Here is a 17,590-nt window from a genome sequence, read left to right as displayed (position 1 = left end):
TGCTGGTTTTTATCTGTACAGTGGTGCTTAACTTTTTAAAAAATAGAACAAATAGGGAAAAATCGTGTTAGTATGTAAGCATTGTGCAGCCTATCACAAAAAGATAAATCTAAGTGTAATCGTTGAGCAATAAAATCTTTTCAAATGACTTTTATCTGAAACTATCAAAGTGATAGTCGAGCATCTCGCATCCATAAACGATCTTTTTCTTACGACAGCGAGGTTTTTCATTACTGTTCATCCATACCTTTTTCTGATTGGCTGGGGGGCGGAGGGTCTCTGTTGATTGGCTGGTGGGCCCTAGCACTATGTAATATGTGAATGTGCGACTCCGGGCTCAGAGCAGAAGGGTGGAGTTAGTAAGGAAGAGGTGAATGAAAGGCCGGCGTGGAGCTGCGACATGTCAGACTGAGAAACCAAGGCAACAAAAAACAAATTAAAGAAGATAAAAACGGTTCTCAGACCCAGTGGAGGATCTAAACCAGAAGGAGGAATCGGTAAGTTAATCCCAGCGGAGCTGGTCGCGTGCGAGGCTACACCGGCAGGTAGCTAACACATGGATCATAGCGACGTAATAATGCTGGATTATGGAGCCATTGAAGGGGGGATTGTTGATGTTAGCCTGCGTTACACCGAAAAGGGTCCGCATGGTGCTAACACCGTTTATTGATGCGACCACCGCAGCTCGCCGGCCGGCCGGCTCAATGAGTGGGTGTGTGTCGGTGGGAGGGTGGTCCTCACTACGGGTTACGTATCCAGTCACACCGCTGGCCCACTTCTGGGACCCATAAACTCTGTTACATAGATGTAATGTAACTAATCCAGATATATTCTCTATAGATGTACTTCAATTTATTTATCTGCTGATTAGTTTTTGCTCTTAAATGTTTTTTTAAAAATCAAATCTTACTTATAAAACGCAGATTTAAAGGTTTTCATCAATTAAAAGTTGCGACGAAGCAGTTTAGAGCTGAGAGACTAAATATAACATTGGCATTTATAGGGCTTATTCCTAATGTAGTCATGAATAAATAAGATTTTACTGTGCCTGTATGAGCCAGAAGTAAAATAATCTGAAACCTTCCAGCTTGATATTTGTTTGCCTTTCTAACTTGATTTCCATACTCAAGCAGCTGCATGTTTATGGAGCCAAATATAAAATACAACAACAGAACTGATATTGTTCTCCATCAATTATCTCCGCTGGTCCTTGTTGTCACAGTTGGAGGCCACACCAGGAACACTGAGTGCAGGATGGTGTAAATGTCCAAACATTTTCATCCTTTTATCTGGGTTAACTCAGATTTCTACAAGCTTAGCACCATTTTTTCTATTTTTATTCATGGAGGAGGTCTGCAGAATCCCACAAACATTCTAGCAATTTGTGTTTCAAAACATTGTTTTTGCATTCTGCAACAATTGGATCACTTTAACCTTGAGCGTAGCAGGTCCAGCAAGTCTTGGGTCTTCATAAATGAAATCCCATTAGCCGTCTGGTCAGAGCAGATGGACCAAACAGGCACTGGGTTATTATACGAGGTCTGCAGGGAAAGGGAAGGAGTTTGGTGCATTTCATGCTTCTCAACACCTCTTGCACATCTTGGCAGGCGTCCACAGCGAGCTTACAACACCTCTGCCTGGAGGTATTTAGTTTAGAAGTTAAAACACTCCTTAAGTGCTCCAGAAGAGCTGAAGATTAACAAGGTTTTGGGGAAATCCTGCCGGATGTTTTGAATCTGTGAGAAAGCCACATTGACTTTCACATTTTGTTAATTTTTTCTTTAAATTCTGCAGAAATGAGACTAGCCTTTAAAAAATATTTTTAAGCCTTCCTACTGTGCGTCATCATTAATTATGTAACGTAGGAGCTCCTTCAGTGCATCCAAGTTGCACAAAGGAGCGTTATAGGAGATCCTTCCTCCCAGTAGCTGTTAAACTCTAACCTTCGCAGCTCCCAACAAAATCAGTGAGTGTTTACATTTCTAATGACACGTTGCACATCATGCCAGCAATCAGGCCGGTTCTGCATTAGAAATAAACATTTTTATCGGATGTTCGAGTTTGAAACTTTTTAGTGCTGAATATTGATACACAAATAAATAATTGGGAGATAGCTGCTGTGATTTCACACAACTCGTTTCTACTCGTTGTTGTTGCTCCTCCCACTTTAAGAAACGTTCCCACATGTTCATGGTTTGCTTTTCGAACGCTACCTTTTCCTGCTGGACGCTTATAACCGTATTTCTTCATTAGCTAAAGACAAAATAGAAGTCCTCCAACTACCTCTAAAATGTTTGGCTTGTTTTTGTCTTCATTGTTCCACTTTTGATTTAGTTTTTGTATGATAAAAACATTGTATCTCATTGTAAGATGCATCACTAAAACAGGAATCTCTGTGTATTGATTCACACCAGCCCTGTTTAGTTCGCTTTAACTGAACTCAAGTCCATTTGCCTTGAAAGTTTGGTTTGTTTGGGGAGGTGTGAACACTAATCGTACTCTGAAAAAAGCTAACTCTGATTCACCTACAAACCTCAGTCTGGGTTCTGTTGAAGTGAACTGTGGTGCGGTTTGAATCCATTTGTGAACGCCAAGCGGACCAGAAACCGCTCCAAAAGCAGGAAGTAGACTACAGTTCAGGGCAATCTGGGTAAATACAACCAAAACAAACATGCGGGTCCAGCACTAGTGAAAATAATGGCTTGCAGTCATAAGAGAAATCCTCCAACTGCTAAAATCTGATTCTACTCCATTTTTATTTCCTTTTCATGAAGAAGAAATGTAAACAAATGTCTTCTTCGGAGGTTTTTGTGACGTTTCTCTCAGTGGTTATTGGTGCAGCGCCCCCACAGGCGAGGAGGGGAACAGGTTTGTCCAAGGGTTTGGTTACTTTGACTCAGTGTGGAAGAAAATCACAGCAGTTGGAAATGTAACAAATGTTTCAACTTTGGTCCCAATCAAACCAGACTATCAGGTGTGAAAACACGTTTACTCTTGCCGTAGCTCAGACTCTTCCTGATCCAGAATGATGGAGCTTGAAAGCCGAAAAGGTCAAAGACAGATTTGCTTCATTGTTATTAAAGTATAAAATTATTATTCATCTGGTTTGACTCTCAATGTTAACTTAAAAAAATAATTAATGATCTCATAAAAAACACCAGGACAGTTAAAGAGACAATTAGCTTTTTTTTTTTTTTTTTTAAATGCCGAACATTCCCTACCTGCACATATTTAAAACAGGTGCTTCATTGTACTGATTAGAGGTTGCATAACCATTCAGTGACATTTTCATTATATTCTCACGTTGTCTACTTCCTGCAAGGAGCGGTGTCGGGTTTCTGCCGTGTCACCACCGATCCAAGGCGCCTGCAGAAGGGTGACCTTCAACTTTTTGATAATTACAGGCTCAGGGTCGGGTCTAGGCCTGTCGCGATAAACGATACATCAATTAATCGCACGATAAATTAAACCTATCGACCTCATTTTAATTATCGGCTTTATCGTCTCTTCCTGCCATTTTTTTCTTTCTATTGATGACACTGAGTGAAAAAGACTCACCTCCTGTGCTCTCCACTGATCCTCCCTTCCTCTTTTCCTTAGTGTAATGTTCAGCGCACACTACATGAGTTGTCGGCCGACTGTCGGCCCATTTTCAAACCCTGAGAGACACATTAGACAGAAATCCCAGGTATAACGGTTCGATCGGGTTCGTCGTGCCGTGTGGTGTCCAGCCACGTGGGCACAAATAATGGCTGCAAGACCAGTTAACTAATTTTAAAATCAGGCATTAATCAATGCTTTACTAGAATCTACCTGTGACGCATGTGGCTAAAGCGTAAAGTCCTGACTGAATGAAAATCATTATAACCTATTTATGTCACGTTAACGAAGAACAGCTGAAAACTTACCGGGTTCATCAACTGCGTAGCAATTTGGCTCCAACTCCTCCCCTTGTCATTTCTATATTCTTTGCACGAAATGTTGAATAAACATTAATGTTGTTTCCACAAATCATCTCCAATGTCTGCTGGACTTCGGGTTGAGCCGTGTCAGCTGTTTGGTATTCCCCTCCTTATTTCCCCGCGGAGGAGAATCCGTGCTTTCTGATTGGCTACCTGTCACATTTCGCGTTAAGCTCCCAGTCGGGGAAAACCCCTGATTTAGATCGGAGCGGCCACGACGATCTACCGTAACACACCACACACTGCAGGATGATCGGTTGCGAAATCACCAGCGACAATCTTAGATCGGCCAACGATGTAAGATTATCATAAGGGGAAAATAGGGGCAAAGAATTGTGTAGTATGAACTACTGCATTAGGTAGTGGGATGTGCCCATCTTCTCTATTCAAATCTAGTGATTACTGAAGGGCAATATAGTACAGATTTAATAATCTGCACTCTTTTGGTTGAATGCAGTATTTATTTCCACTTTGGCTTTATGTTGTCTAGTTTTTATTCAAGTACGTTTTTTGTTAATGGAGACTGAGAATCCATTTTATTTTGTTTCTGGTTGTTTTGTTTGTTTAGTTTATCAGTTCCAGTGTTATGTGTTCGTTTGAATATAAAGTGTATCTATGGCAGGAAATCACATGCATTATTAGTCATTTCCATCAAATCAGTTTCAAAAGGTCTTGAAACAATATTATTGTTTATCGCAATAATTTTTTAGACAGTTAATCGTCCAGCAAAATTTGTTATCGTGACAGGCCTACTCGGGTCGGCTCCGATGTTTGTGTGTTTGTCCGTGCAGCAAAACGGACGAGAAGGTTTGATGTTTGGGAGGAAAGCCTGTTTAACCGGAGGGCTGAATGTCCAGGTGTTTTCTGTTGCTTTGAGTGAAGAGAAAAAGTTTGCATATTTCCTCTACAGTCAGAAAAACCACCTGGTGCCTGAGCGCATTACGTAAAGGAACTTTATAATAATTTTAACCCAACTGGATCCAATTTTATGTATTTTATACAGACCTTGTTAAATGTATTCACCCCAAACAGGCCTGTCACAATAACAAATTTTGCTGGATGATAAATTGTCCCAAAAATTATTGTGGTAATAAATAATATTGCTTTTTGGAGACCATTTTCAAGTAATGTATTGATAATGGCATAGTAATGCAAGTTTGCTCTCCAACACCAATAAATTTTGATTTTGTAAACTCTTACCTGGGAGATGTTTCAAATATCTAAAATAAAACTAAACGCAACCAAAACCAACAATAAAGTGGATAATGAAATCATCAGGATGAAAATCATCAAACTCATTTTAATTTATCATGTGATCAAAATCAGATATATGAATTGACCCAAACTTTCAAATCGATGCATCGCCGTGTTTGTGTTTACTACTCAATCATAATAACATTTTTTGACAAATTTTTACCCCAAAAAGTGAAACCTGATTCCTACAAAATGACAAAAAGTGCCTTTTTAAAGTGACTGAGCTAATTCAACAGAGGTCCAGCCAATCGGTGCACAATGAGTCAAATGGAGATAATTGGCTAAAGCCTGAGGAATATGGCTACAAAATCTCCACTATTATGTTGCTTGTCTTTCATTCCAAATCAAATTTCTGATTTTAATTTATTTAATTTATTTTTTTTGCTTTCTTTTCTGAAAAGGAAAAGACACAAATTAAATCTTAAAAACCAAAACTTTGAAATTATTGCCCTAGATTAGCTCTATGAAAGGTTTTTACAGAAATTATTTTCGTGGTGAGATCATTTTTCAGTGTCCGTCCCTCTGGACGGGCCCCCCCGTCCAGAGGGCCCGTCCAGAGGGCCCGGCCCTCTGGACGGGGCGTGCGTCCAACAAAAGAAATGAAACTGAGTTGAGTTGATTTGCTAACAATGAAAGAATCGTCCTGTTCTTTTGCATCACAGATAAAAACAGACCTGGATCTTGTCACGTATATATATATATATATATATCTCTTGTGATGATCAGCTTTGATTGGATGGTCTTTTTTTTTCTCATTGTTTCCTTAAATAATGCAAAGCCGGCCGTTTTTTATCTCCTAAACGCTGCAGCCAAGAGTGAAGCCAAACCTGAAGGCGAAAGATAAACAGCCGACTCCCAAAGGCGTTTTCAAGATGAGTTTGTTTGCAATGCTGGAGGAAACGGTTTGCTTCTCGTTTGGACCTGGCCTCTGGTTACGGTTAGCATCTGACTTTAAACTGAAACTAAGAGCTGAATTTGTGTTGTGTTACAGGATAAAGAGTGGAAAGCGATGATGTAAATACGTTAGTCAGTGTTTCTGGGAGTAAACTATCGAACCCAGTCAGGGCGGCGGGGCTGCAGGAGCGGCACGTAGTCCTGAGTGACTTTGGCGCTGAGACCCACTCGTGTCTGGGCTCCCTGCCAGCTTCTCCTTTGCACTTATGTAACCTCTTTTTATCTCTCTCAGCCCATCCTCTTTTCCTCATTCTTCTTTCCTTCCACTTTTTTATGCTTCTCTTATGCTCTGCTGTCGAATTAAATTTTCTTCCTCGTTTCTTTTTTCACACGTTCTGTTGTCTGTTCTGACTTGTCTGCATTCGTCTGTGTAAGCATGACTGTGCAGTTTTTGAGAGTCAGCCGACACCGCTGCCCTCGGACCGCCCGGCCCGGCCCGGCCCTCTGGACGGGGCGTGCGTCCATGACCTCATGGCTGCTGGCGTGCAAACCCAGCAGTGAAGTTTATATTAATGGAGCTTCAATGTGCAGAAGGGGAAATGTGAGTCATGAGACTTTACAGGAAACCTGCTTGCACTTGTTCTGGGCCTGAAAGTTTTAACAGTTTAGAAAAAACCCATTTCTAATTTCTGTTTTCTTCCACTCTGGTAATAAAAACAGATGAGTTTCATGCTGCTTTATGAGAGATGCATATAAATATAAATGGGATAAATTAATAATAAATGAATTAATTGCTTGATAAATTAAATGATTGATCATTTTTGTCTTTTCTCTCTTTCCACCAGTTTGGTGTTTTGGTCTCAGCTAAACCTTTTTTTAAAGGACCATTTAGTTTTATTTGTTGTTTCTGTTTTGTTTATTTATTTTGAATATATAAAATGTCTTCCAGTTCCAGTGTTAAATGTTTATAAAGATTTAAAGTTTATTGATCTGAGAATATAATCTTGCATTATTTCACCATTACTTGAAAATGGTCTCAAAACAACAATATTATTGTTTATCGCAATAACTTCTGCGACAATTTATCGTATAGAAAAATGTGTTATTGTAGCCAATCTGTGTACTAATCCAAGAAACTGGTGGTAACTCCAGAGGAGCTGATGAGACGACGTTAAGTTCCAATCTGGCTTTTATTTTGAAAAGCAGAATATAGGCCATGATAACAAACTTTGCCGGATGATAAATTGTCCCAGAAGTTATTGCGATAAATAATTATTTTGTTTTGAGACAATTTTTAGGTACATAACATTTATGGCATAATAATACAAGAGCACATTCTCAAAGCTCAAAAAACTTTAAATTGTAATGAACATTTAACACTGGAACTGGAAGACAATTTAAATATCTAAAATAAACAACACAGAAACAACAAATAAAGTGAATTATAAAGTCCTTAAAAAGGTCTAGTTGAAGCACCAGATTGAAGACTTTCAACGTCCAGAAAAAGAAACAATAAATAACGCGAATGTAAATTATTGAGCATAAAGTCACGTGGCTGAAATCTAAGAATCAGAATCAGAACGAAGTGTAAATGTTGACATATTGTTTCACTTCCTTCCTGACGCTCCGTCACCTGTGAACGTCGCAGGTTGAACCTCAGCGTTAAACCTCGAGGTCGAACGGAGGAAGTGGGAGCAGCGATGTGACTGAAAACGATCTCACCGCTCAGATTAGCCAAACGGAGGAAACACATGGGTGATGTCATGTTGGTGACCAGACTTTGTTCTTCTCTGTTGCAGAAGAAATGGACCTGCACCATAAAGAAACGACGTCTGGAGAGATTCTGCCGGTCGTGATCATCGGTAAGACAAACCTCCGCTTCATTCATGCTGTGGGGAAATCTCAGAGGTGAAATGGAGGACAGTTCAACTTCAAACAAGGAAGTAGTCTTAGAGCCACATAAGTTTCTGTTTTCTCTTTTAATTTTCGCCTGAGGCCTTTAAAGATCAAGATTAAGAACTGAACTATTTATTCTTCTGCCGTCGAGTTGAGTTCCCGTTCAGAGAATAATGGAAACAGTGGAAGTGGAGGGGATCTCAGCTTATTTGCTTATTATGTGCAAATATGTGGAAGTAAAAATGCAAATTGTTTTTCCTCTCATGCTGAGTCATCACATACAATTTAAAAAACCTTCAAATCTGCTGACTCATGCTACAGATGTTCATGATTTTCTGCCTCCATCATGTTTCTGCGCTTGTAACAATAACTTAGCTGGTCGATAAATTGTCTCTATATATATATATATAATATAGCATTCAATATGAAAAATGTTCTTTATCTGTAAATATGTTCTATCGTAAACTGTATTTTATGTTTTCTTTAGCTGCAGATGTCTATTTGCTACATTTGATCAAACCTTCATTAAATTAATGTTGCTGTTGCATTAAAAAGGTTTTTAATCCAAAAAGTAATTGAATTATTTGCATCTTTTACTGTATTTCAAATACTGTGTGGAGAAAAAGCCTTAAGTGGTTCAATGAAAAATTAGCAAATTGTGTCAATTTTCTTATCTGATTAATCGTCAAAACAATCGATAGAATAATCGATTATTAAAGTAATTTCTAGTTCCAGCTCTGACATATTGATAATGGGATCATAGTGCAAATTTTCCTTCTCAAAGACGAATAAAGTGTAAAATATCTTTGAGTCCCAGTGTGAGGTGTTCTTTACAAAATTAAATATCCAAATTATAAATAAAAACAACCAATAATAGTAAATAAAATAGAAAACAAAGCAAAACCATAAATAAAACGGATTATGAAGTAAACGCCTGTAATAATCAGAATGGAAATTATTCTTCTCATTTTAGTTTATTATGCAAATGATTTACTTGCTTTTTGCGACAGGCCGACACGTTTCTAAGGAAAAAGTTAAGAGCCACAGGGGGAAAAACAATTCTCAATTTTCTCAAATTCTAACTTAAATCTCAGAATTTCACATTTTAATCCCAGAATTCAGATTTTAACTTCCTGAGAACAAAAATCATCTCTAAAAATCTTTTATTTCTAATTCCCATGGAATATGAAGGAAATCCCTGAGCAGGTGAGAGCGTGTGCATGACTTCCTGTTTACTGTCAGGTGACACTAGAAACCTCCTGTCCTCCTGTTGCCTAGGTAACGGCCCCTCCGGGATCTGCCTGTCTTACCTGCTGTCAGGCTACGCCCCCTACCTGTCGGCAGAGGGATGTCACCCGAACCCCGTGCTGCACAGCAAGCTGTCGGAGCGGCCTCACCTGTCGCTGCTGGAGCAGGTAACCCGGCCCGTTCCGCCGTGACGCCCGCGTTGGTTCGGGCCGCCTCTGAACCGAGCCTCTCTGCAGGACCTGGAGTACCTCTGTGAGGGCCTGGAGGGCCGCTCGTCCAACCCTGTGGCGGTGCTCTTTGATTCGCTGCTGCTGCCGGACAGCGACTTCGGTCTGGACCACACGTCGCCCCTGGAGTGGCGGTACGAGCCGGAGCGAGCCGTTCCCCACCTGGTTCTGGGGAAAGGCCCGCCTGGAGGCGCCTGGCATGTAAGGCCCACAGTCATGACATTGTTTTCATTGAGGTTTTTATTTTGCTGTGACTTTTAGTCTGATTCAGTTAGTTTCAGTCTGATGTTTGTGTTTGCTGGTTCCAGGCCATGGAGGGATCCATGCTGACGCTCAGCCTGGCCAACTGGATGGAGCTTCCTGGGCTCAAGCTGAAGGACTGGATGAGAGACAAGCGCAGGTTCGACCCGCTTTAATAAACACGTTTGGTAGGCAGACGTGGGGAGTAACTAGACTTGAGTTGTTTAAAGTATCTCTACTCTTATTTTAGTAACATTTCTGGATTTTATTCCTACTGAATGAAGAACAAACATGTTTTAACAAAAAGTTCACCAGACACAGCTACAGTTTTTATTAGTTCAATATTGAACTAATTTTGCCTAATTTTCTTATTTTGATTATGGAATATTAAGGCCACTCTAAGAAAATGGAAAAAAAATGAATAAAGTTATAAAATTACGACTTCAAATTATAATGACTTTATTCTCCTAATATTCTGAATGTATTCTCATAATAGTTTTTATTTTAGTAAAGCCTTTATATATGAGTGACGGTTCCGGTACCTGATATCGGCTCTTTAGCCGCCGCCTGTTGCTACGTTGCTAAACGTTGTTTACGTTTTTTTGTGGCAGGAATGTGAGAAACGACCGCGCCACCCCGGCAGAAATCGCCTCCTACTATGAGCACTACGTATCCAAGATGAACCTGGAGCAGAACTTCGCCTGCGGGACCACCGTTACCGCGGTAACCAGGGAGTCCGGTCAGCAGGATGGGTCGCCGCCCTGCTGGAGAGTGTCGGGACTGCAGCGGAGAGACGGCGAAATTCTAGGAGGTACGTTTAAAAAAAAAAACCTAAACAAAATAAATCTAAACTTTTATGTTGTTTTATGTTGTAATGGATAATTTTTCATAATTTGTTTTCTTGCTTCAGACGGTTGCTCGGTTACGGAGGAGGTTCCGTTCTCGCTGTTGGCGCACAAAGTGGTTCTGGCGACGGGAACGCACGACGTGCCGGCTCGGCTCGGCGTGGACGGAGAGGCGTTGCCCTTCGTCTGCCACTCCTTCTGGGAGCTGGAGGCGGCCATCGCCCGCGGCGAGCTCGACCAATCCTCCGACCCCGTGTTGGTGGTGGGGGCGGGGCTTACGGCCGCCGACGCCGTCCTCGCCGCTCACCACCTCAACACGTCGGTGTGCCACGCTTTCCGGCGCTCGGTCACGGACCCCGGGCTCATCTTCAACCAGCTGCCCAAACTGCTCTACCCAGAGTACCACAAGGTGAGGCTGGTTCTGGGGAGGAGCGGGTTCTGCAGACCCAAAGTGGGCGTTTCCACTGTGCAAACTCTGATTGGCTAATTCCAGCAGCTGAGATTATTTGTAAACTTATAGAAATTATCTGCGTCGACTGCTTTAATGATAAAATAAGAACTTTAGAGTTGTCTTTGAACAATTGAAAAAAATATTTAAAAAAATCTACAATTGAAAACATATATGCAATATATACAATTGAAAAAATTTGTTTTCAATTGTAGAATTTTTTCTTTGAAAATTAGATAAATTAGATTTCGTCCAATCAGGACCTTCACATGCTCGTCCAATCGTGTTGGTTTGACTTTCTGTCCAGTCGGGTCCGGCTCTTCCTTTAGAACCGCCTATTTGGTCTGCAGTCTTGCCTCCTCGGTTCTGAGGGTCGGTCCGGATCTGATCTCCGCTCTTTTCCAGGTCCATCAGATGATGACTCAGCAGCAGCACCAGTCTGACACTTCGGATCGGACCCAGAACCTTCAGCCCGCTCCTTCCTCCTCCTCCAGCTCGCCTTCCTCCTACCCTGGTTACCTGAGCTTTCCCTGCCACCGGGTCGCCGCCTTCCGGCCCGACCGGAAGTGCGTCCTGGAGTCGGACTCCGGTGAGCAGACGGTGGTCCGGGTCTCCAAGGCGCTGGTTCTGATCGGCGCTCATCCGAACCTCTCCTTCCTTCGCGACAACGGCCGCTCGTTAGGCATCAACCCTGATGAGCCGATTTCCTGCCGGAGGAACCCGATCGACGTGGACCCGTTCACAAACAGGGTTCTGGCGGCGGACGGGCCGGGAATGTACGCCATGGGCCCGCTGGTCGGGGAGAACTTTGTCCGGTTCCTGAAAGGCGGGGCGCTGGCCATCGCCGGGGATCTGTGGAAGCGGCGCAGCGGCGGGGAGGACGCCGTTACGCTGGACAGCCGGGTCGACCGCCGGACAGACGCCCGGGTTCTGGACTCGTAGTTCAGAACCGCGAGGCGAACGGACCGACTCCGGAAAACCAGAGTTCAACCGGACTTGTTCTGGGATCAGCTGGAGAAATGGCAGCAGGACGTTTCTGTTTGGACCCGACTTGTAACCAGATACCAGAACCGTTTTCTGTAAATTTTATGGTAATCCGTTTTTTACTGGAAATATTTAAGTTTCTTCCAAGTTTTCAAATTATTTAAACGTTTAGAATCTGTTGCTAACGGCGACGTTTTAGGGCCAGAACAAGAGAACAAAATGTAAATTGCAAAAATAAAGTTATGCGATTCAAAGTTGCACAAGAAAATCAAAATAATGAGAATAAAGTTGTAATAAAACCACAGTTATCAAAAAGTGTTAATACGAGAACAGCCATATTTACGAGAATAGAGGAGTAACAATATGTAAAAAATGCATCAAAATTAAATATTATAAAAATAAAGTTGCGGTAAAACATGGATAAAATTCTCAAAACTAATTTTCTGGCCTTAATTCTGCGTTTCAGCCACTAATCTGTTAAATTTCTGTTTTTATATCACTTTATTATACCTGTGCTGCTTTTTATTTCATGTTTAATCTTGTAACCTAATGTTTGCTTTATAAAAACTGTTTCCTATTTATTGATTTTACTAAGCAGCAATTACAAAAAAACTAAAATTCTATTCTAATTTTTAGCTTGGTTAAATCAAGCCATAAGAATAACTTAAAAATCAACATTTTTATACTTCATTTTTCATCCTCTGATATTTTTTCTCTTTCAAATGTTATTTACACCTTTTTGTACTGAAGCAATAATCAGCAATAAGGTTCAACTGAACATATATTTACATCCAAAACGTACTACAGCATTTTTTAATTACATTTTTTTTGTTTCCTTTGGGATCTGTTATCAGATTTATTTTACACTAAATGTCATAATTTATTTTTCAATCAAAGTAAACCATGTTATAAAAAAATGTGTTTTTCTAACTTCCATCTCCTATAAGAAAACTATTTTAATATTTGTTAATTTGGTGTTAAGTGATCCTTTTTTTAGTTTTTTTTAATGCTTCAGTAGATTTTGTGCGTAAATGTTGACAGGATTCAGTTTAAGTGCCTTAAAACTTCATTGGATTCTTGCAGAATCGTCTCATTTTGAGTCATTGTTGTGCAGATAAATCCAGACCTTCTCTGTCTGCAGGTGCTGTTTATAATAAACAGGAAGGTGTTTCTGGAAATGTCTCACCTGTGTTCATTTCTATTAAAGTTTGAGTTTAGCAGGAAACTTATCGGTGCAAATTATCATGCATTTACAGCATATAAACAGTGACATTTGTCCCTCCTTTTCTGAGAAAAGTCAGTTCAGTGTCCCTAATCATCTTCCCTAAATATGTCCAGTTATAATAGTCATAAAGCCATTCCAGACATCCGGAGTCTACGTGCTGTCAAGCCGATTTTATGCTATAACAGCCTGCCATAGAAGTTTACCTGGAGAAAGAATGACGACACGAGGCAAAAGCTTCTGGAAAGATTTAATCTCATGTACTTTTCACTTTTCTAACAAAGAGTCAGGGTGATGTCAGATGCAAAAAAAAGAAAAAGAAAAGATCAAGTCCCATCATTCTGAAGCTAACAACCATGAGGATCGGAGGTAAAAGCGGGCCGTCGGTCGGTTAACGGCTGTAACGTTTGACGTGGCGAAGAAAACGGTCTCGGAACAGGAGGGACGTCGATGAGCATGCAGGTTTATTTATTTTATTTCTTAACCGGCTCTGTCGATGTAAGAGTGAAACAAACCAACAATCAAAGAACACACACAAGACACGTTGAACAGTTTTCCCCACCGGAACCGCAGGACCAAAAGCAAGGCAGCAGAGCCGAGTTAGCTCCAATAATAATACTGCTTCTATTCTCTCCTCCTAACAACATCTTTACATTTTTTTACACTTTTAAAGGTGGGGGATAAAACACTTACCCGTATCTGTGGGTAAAGGTACAATAAAAAAATAAATTATCACCTTAATAAACCAAAAAATAAAATATAATATTTGCTCTGTTTGGTTCCTGCTCCTGAGGCTGAGTACCTGTTGCTGTCCAGCAGGGGGCGGTGCCGCGCTTCGGCCAGCCTCAGCCTCAGGCAGAGGAAGATAAACGAATCTGATTGGCTAACCACTCCAAACCAGCCAGAGACACTGACACGTTATTGCCACTACTGCCGACAAGTACAGGACTCCAACATAAATTTATATATAAATATAAACGTCTATATTTTGAGGCAGGGCTGCGTGATAATTCAACACCAGCGAAACGTTCAAAAGGAATTTAATTTATTTTATTTTTTTGGTCTCATTTCCCATTTCTATCAGAAAAATATTATATAACCGAGCCCTGATAGTTGAGGGTGGTGTTACTCTTCTTTTAAACCAGTGCCGTTAACAAATCCCATGGAAAGGCGCCATGTTGGCCTTCAGGGTCAGGTGCTTCACAGCTCATTTGAAATGTGAGGACCTTTACAACCCCCCCCCCCCCCAAAAAAAACAAGATAAAACAAAACAAAAAAAACAAAACAGAAAAATTCACTTCATTTCTGAGAACATACAAACTGAGCTGCATCAGTGCATTCATGTCGGGCTTTTTTTCCATGAGATCCGCTAACAGCAAAAAAAAAAAAAACATCTGGACACCACTGAACCAGATCTTAAAGTGACATTTATGCTTCAAATATTACAAATGAGCTTCACAGGACACAGGCCACGTTAGATTTCTGATTAATACCCAATGTTTTAAAATAAAATGGTTACATTTCCCTCTGGGTGCCTGTTTCTGCTGCACTGCATTGCCGATTTCCCTTCCATGGGGCGCCGCTGCGCTCTTCCAGAACCACCTGTTGCTTCACCAGGTGAGTCTCTTAGTGCGGTTTTTTTTTTTCCTCTTCTTTCATTTCTGAGGTTAGCCGAGTTCTACCACAGCGTACTCGGGCCAATATGGTTAGAAAAAAGAAATGAGCAGATTTCTGCCAAAAAAAAAACTGAATTTTGAGATTAGCATCAGAAATTATAAAGAAAAAAACTGAATTTCAAAAGTCAAAATTTTTCCACTTTTGGAAATTTGGAGTTTCAAAAGTAAAAAATGTTGCAAATTTGGTTTGGAGAAAGTGGAAAATTTTCCAAAATGTTTTCTAGAAAAAAATTCAGATTTTTTTTCCTTTGCACTTTTTGGACTTTTGGAGATCATAAACTTCTGAAATTACTCTCTAAATGACTTTCTCACTGGACATTTAGTCCTTTGTTGGCCCTGATTTGACGTTGTGGGTTTCGGTTTCCAAGGAGCCAGGAGGAGGAGCTGCGCTGGGATTGGAGCTGATTGGTCGGTCAGTGGACGTTTCGTCCAACCACAACGTTCCCAGGATGTGGTTGAGTCCGACCGACAGGACGAGGAAATCCTCTGAAGTTTGAGCTTCCCTTAAAGATGATATGCTTTAATCTAGAAAAACACTCCCCCTAGTGGCCACACTGGCTCCCTTCTTCTGCCAGCCCACGGGTTGCAGTCGCAGCTTTCTTTATATATTTATGCACAATTAAAACCCTTCTCTGTAGTTTCAGCTGCTGTTTGTAACGTTTTATCAGAACCGGCACCGTTCTGGATTAAAGCAGTTAAAATCCCCTCAGGACGGCGGCGGGCCACCTGCTGTGATGTCACCGCCGCTCGCTCGGTGGTTAGGCATTGATGTGTGATGGTGAGGGAATGCTTTAAACCACAAAGGTCCTCATAAGGAGACATCATAGTTTGGTGTGCGGCCATTTTGGCGGCGCCGTCCCGTCTCCTCGGTGCGGTCCGACCTGAATGGACTCACAGTAAGAGGTGTGTGTGTGTGTGTATGTGTGTTTGCTTAAAGACCGATCAGTCTCTAGAGTGGGAGGACTTTTTTTGTTGTTTTTTGAACAGAACCGAGCCGGTTTGGTCCGACAGAACCGCACAGGAGCCTCTGGAGCTACGGCAGGTTCTCGTCTCGAAGGCTCTCTAGAATCTGGATCAGGCTTTCCAGTCCAAACACGTAGCCCGGGTCCGGGCCGTTGTGCACAGCCGTGTCGCCACGGAAACCCTTGAAGGTGGAGTGGGCGAAGTCGATCATGCGAACGTCCACCAGAGGGGGCTGCTGAGGAGGCGGCGGTGGGGGGGAAGGACATTTTGACGGGGGGCAGGGCACAAAGGGGCAGCAGTCTGTCACGATGGGCGGGAAGGGAGAGGGGGGGGCGTCTGGCGCCGAATGTTCGGGTCCCTGAGAGGACAGAGGCTCCAGGACCAAGTCCTGGTCCTGGTTCTGGTTGAAATCCGTTTCACTGGAAGTGTTGGAGTGAGGAGGGGGAGCAGCATGGAGCTCTGCAGGGATGGCGCTCAGACGTGGGCCGGGCACCGGGGCGGCTTCAGACCCCTGCAGCAGAACGAGAAGAGTCGGTCAACCAGGTCCGAAACGGTCCGGTTTATAAACCAACAGAACCAGGAAGTTCTCACACCTGATAGTCCCGTAACAGCTGTTACATTTTCAGCTGCTCTGAGTCAAACCATCCAAACTAACCGCAAAAGCCGTTCCCCTCTTTCATGTTGTTTCCTTCAGGGGTTCCCGGTGCAGCGCCCCCACAGGCGAGGAGGGGAACAGGTTGCCCAAAGAGTTTGGTTGGTTTGACTCCACAGCGCCACAGCAGATGAAAATGTAGCTGAAATGTTGACATTTTGTTCAAACCCAGTCAACCGGACTGTCAGGTGGAAAACTGTCCCGTTTCTGGATTGTGGGAGGAAACCGGAAAACCCGGGGAGGAACGCAGGCCGGGATTCAAACCCAGAACCTTCTGACTGCAAGGCATCAGTGAAACCAATTGATTTATTACATTACTGTGATTATTATTAGTTCAGTTATTGATTCTAGATTCAGCATTACCATTTATTTTCCGACAGGAGACTTATTCCTTTGAATTTTGAGATATAGTATATGACATTTATAGTATATTTTTAATATGGTTTGTATCTTTGTAACAAATAGATTTACTCATAAGACTTAAAAACTTGTTAAATTAGCTCGAGCGGCCATTTATGGGTTAATAAACTGTCAGTCCAGAATTACAAAGGAAGAGTCGGAAAAATTACGATTTAATCATTGAAATCTTGCAGATTTCCTCAGCAGTGAAGCTACAGAGGATCATCTGAACCGCGGTTCTGCTCGGTTCTGATGCGAGCGTCTTTATTTAGCCCGTTCCCTTGCAGAGGCTGACAGTTTGGGTTCAGTCTCAGCTCCACGTCGTCTCATTTTATTCTTCAAGCGCGTCTCCCTCAGGAGTTACAGACCAAAAATAGAAGCAGAAAAACCTCAGCTTGTAGTTTTACATTCAGAAACTCAAACCTGAGACGTCACACGATTCAGTGAGACTTTCACTAAAACAATTAATCTGAGCTTCATTTCAGTCAGAAATGGGTAGAGTATCCAAAAATTAAAAAAAATAAGAGAATGACACTTTACTTTTTACTTAGACGTTTAAAAAACATTTACTCAATAAGAGTAAAAAAGTATTTGGTAAGAAGGCAACTGAAGCACTTACTAACTGAACAAAACCTAAATAATATTAAAAAATTCTCCCTGACGATGGCCAGCATTGGTTT

At 41.7% G+C, this 17,590-nt stretch overlaps 2 protein-coding genes across 3 annotated transcripts in view; one reads left to right on the top strand and one right to left on the bottom strand.

Moving 5' to 3' along the window:
• Positions 1-325: 325 nt before the first annotated feature.
• On the top strand, positions 326-13,176 carry osgn1 (oxidative stress induced growth inhibitor 1). Of its 2 annotated transcripts, XM_008408350.3 has the most exons (9): positions 326-497; positions 6,546-6,711; positions 7,910-7,972; positions 9,285-9,421; positions 9,491-9,682; positions 9,790-9,881; positions 10,333-10,532; positions 10,632-10,975; positions 11,420-13,176. In XM_008408350.3, exons 3-9 carry the CDS (start codon positions 7,915-7,917, stop codon positions 11,954-11,956), a joined length of 1,560 nt encoding a protein of 519 aa, XP_008406572.2. In that variant the 5' UTR covers positions 326-497; positions 6,546-6,711; positions 7,910-7,914; the 3' UTR covers positions 11,957-13,176. The 2 variants fall into 2 exon arrangements, with proteins under 2 accessions (XP_008406572.2, XP_008406570.2); XM_008408348.3 differs by lacking the exon at positions 6,546-6,711 and having other exon boundaries at positions 327-497.
• Positions 13,177-13,453: 277 nt separating this feature from the next.
• ip6k1 (inositol hexakisphosphate kinase 1) overlaps positions 13,454-17,590 on the bottom strand; it is a 29,115-nt gene continuing 24,978 nt past the window's right edge. Inside the window, 1 exon segment of the mRNA XM_081606793.1 lies at positions 13,454-16,370. Within this exon segment, the coding sequence (XP_081462919.1) occupies positions 15,930-16,370 (441 nt within the window). The 3' untranslated portion in view covers positions 13,454-15,929.

Source organism: Poecilia reticulata, chromosome 5 (assembly GCF_904066995.2).
Source record: "Poecilia reticulata chromosome 5, P_reticulata-male-v2, whole genome shotgun sequence".
Lineage (NCBI taxonomy): Eukaryota > Metazoa > Chordata > Actinopteri > Cyprinodontiformes > Poeciliidae > Poecilia > Poecilia reticulata.
This window is presented reverse-complemented; position numbering and strand designations above follow the sequence as displayed.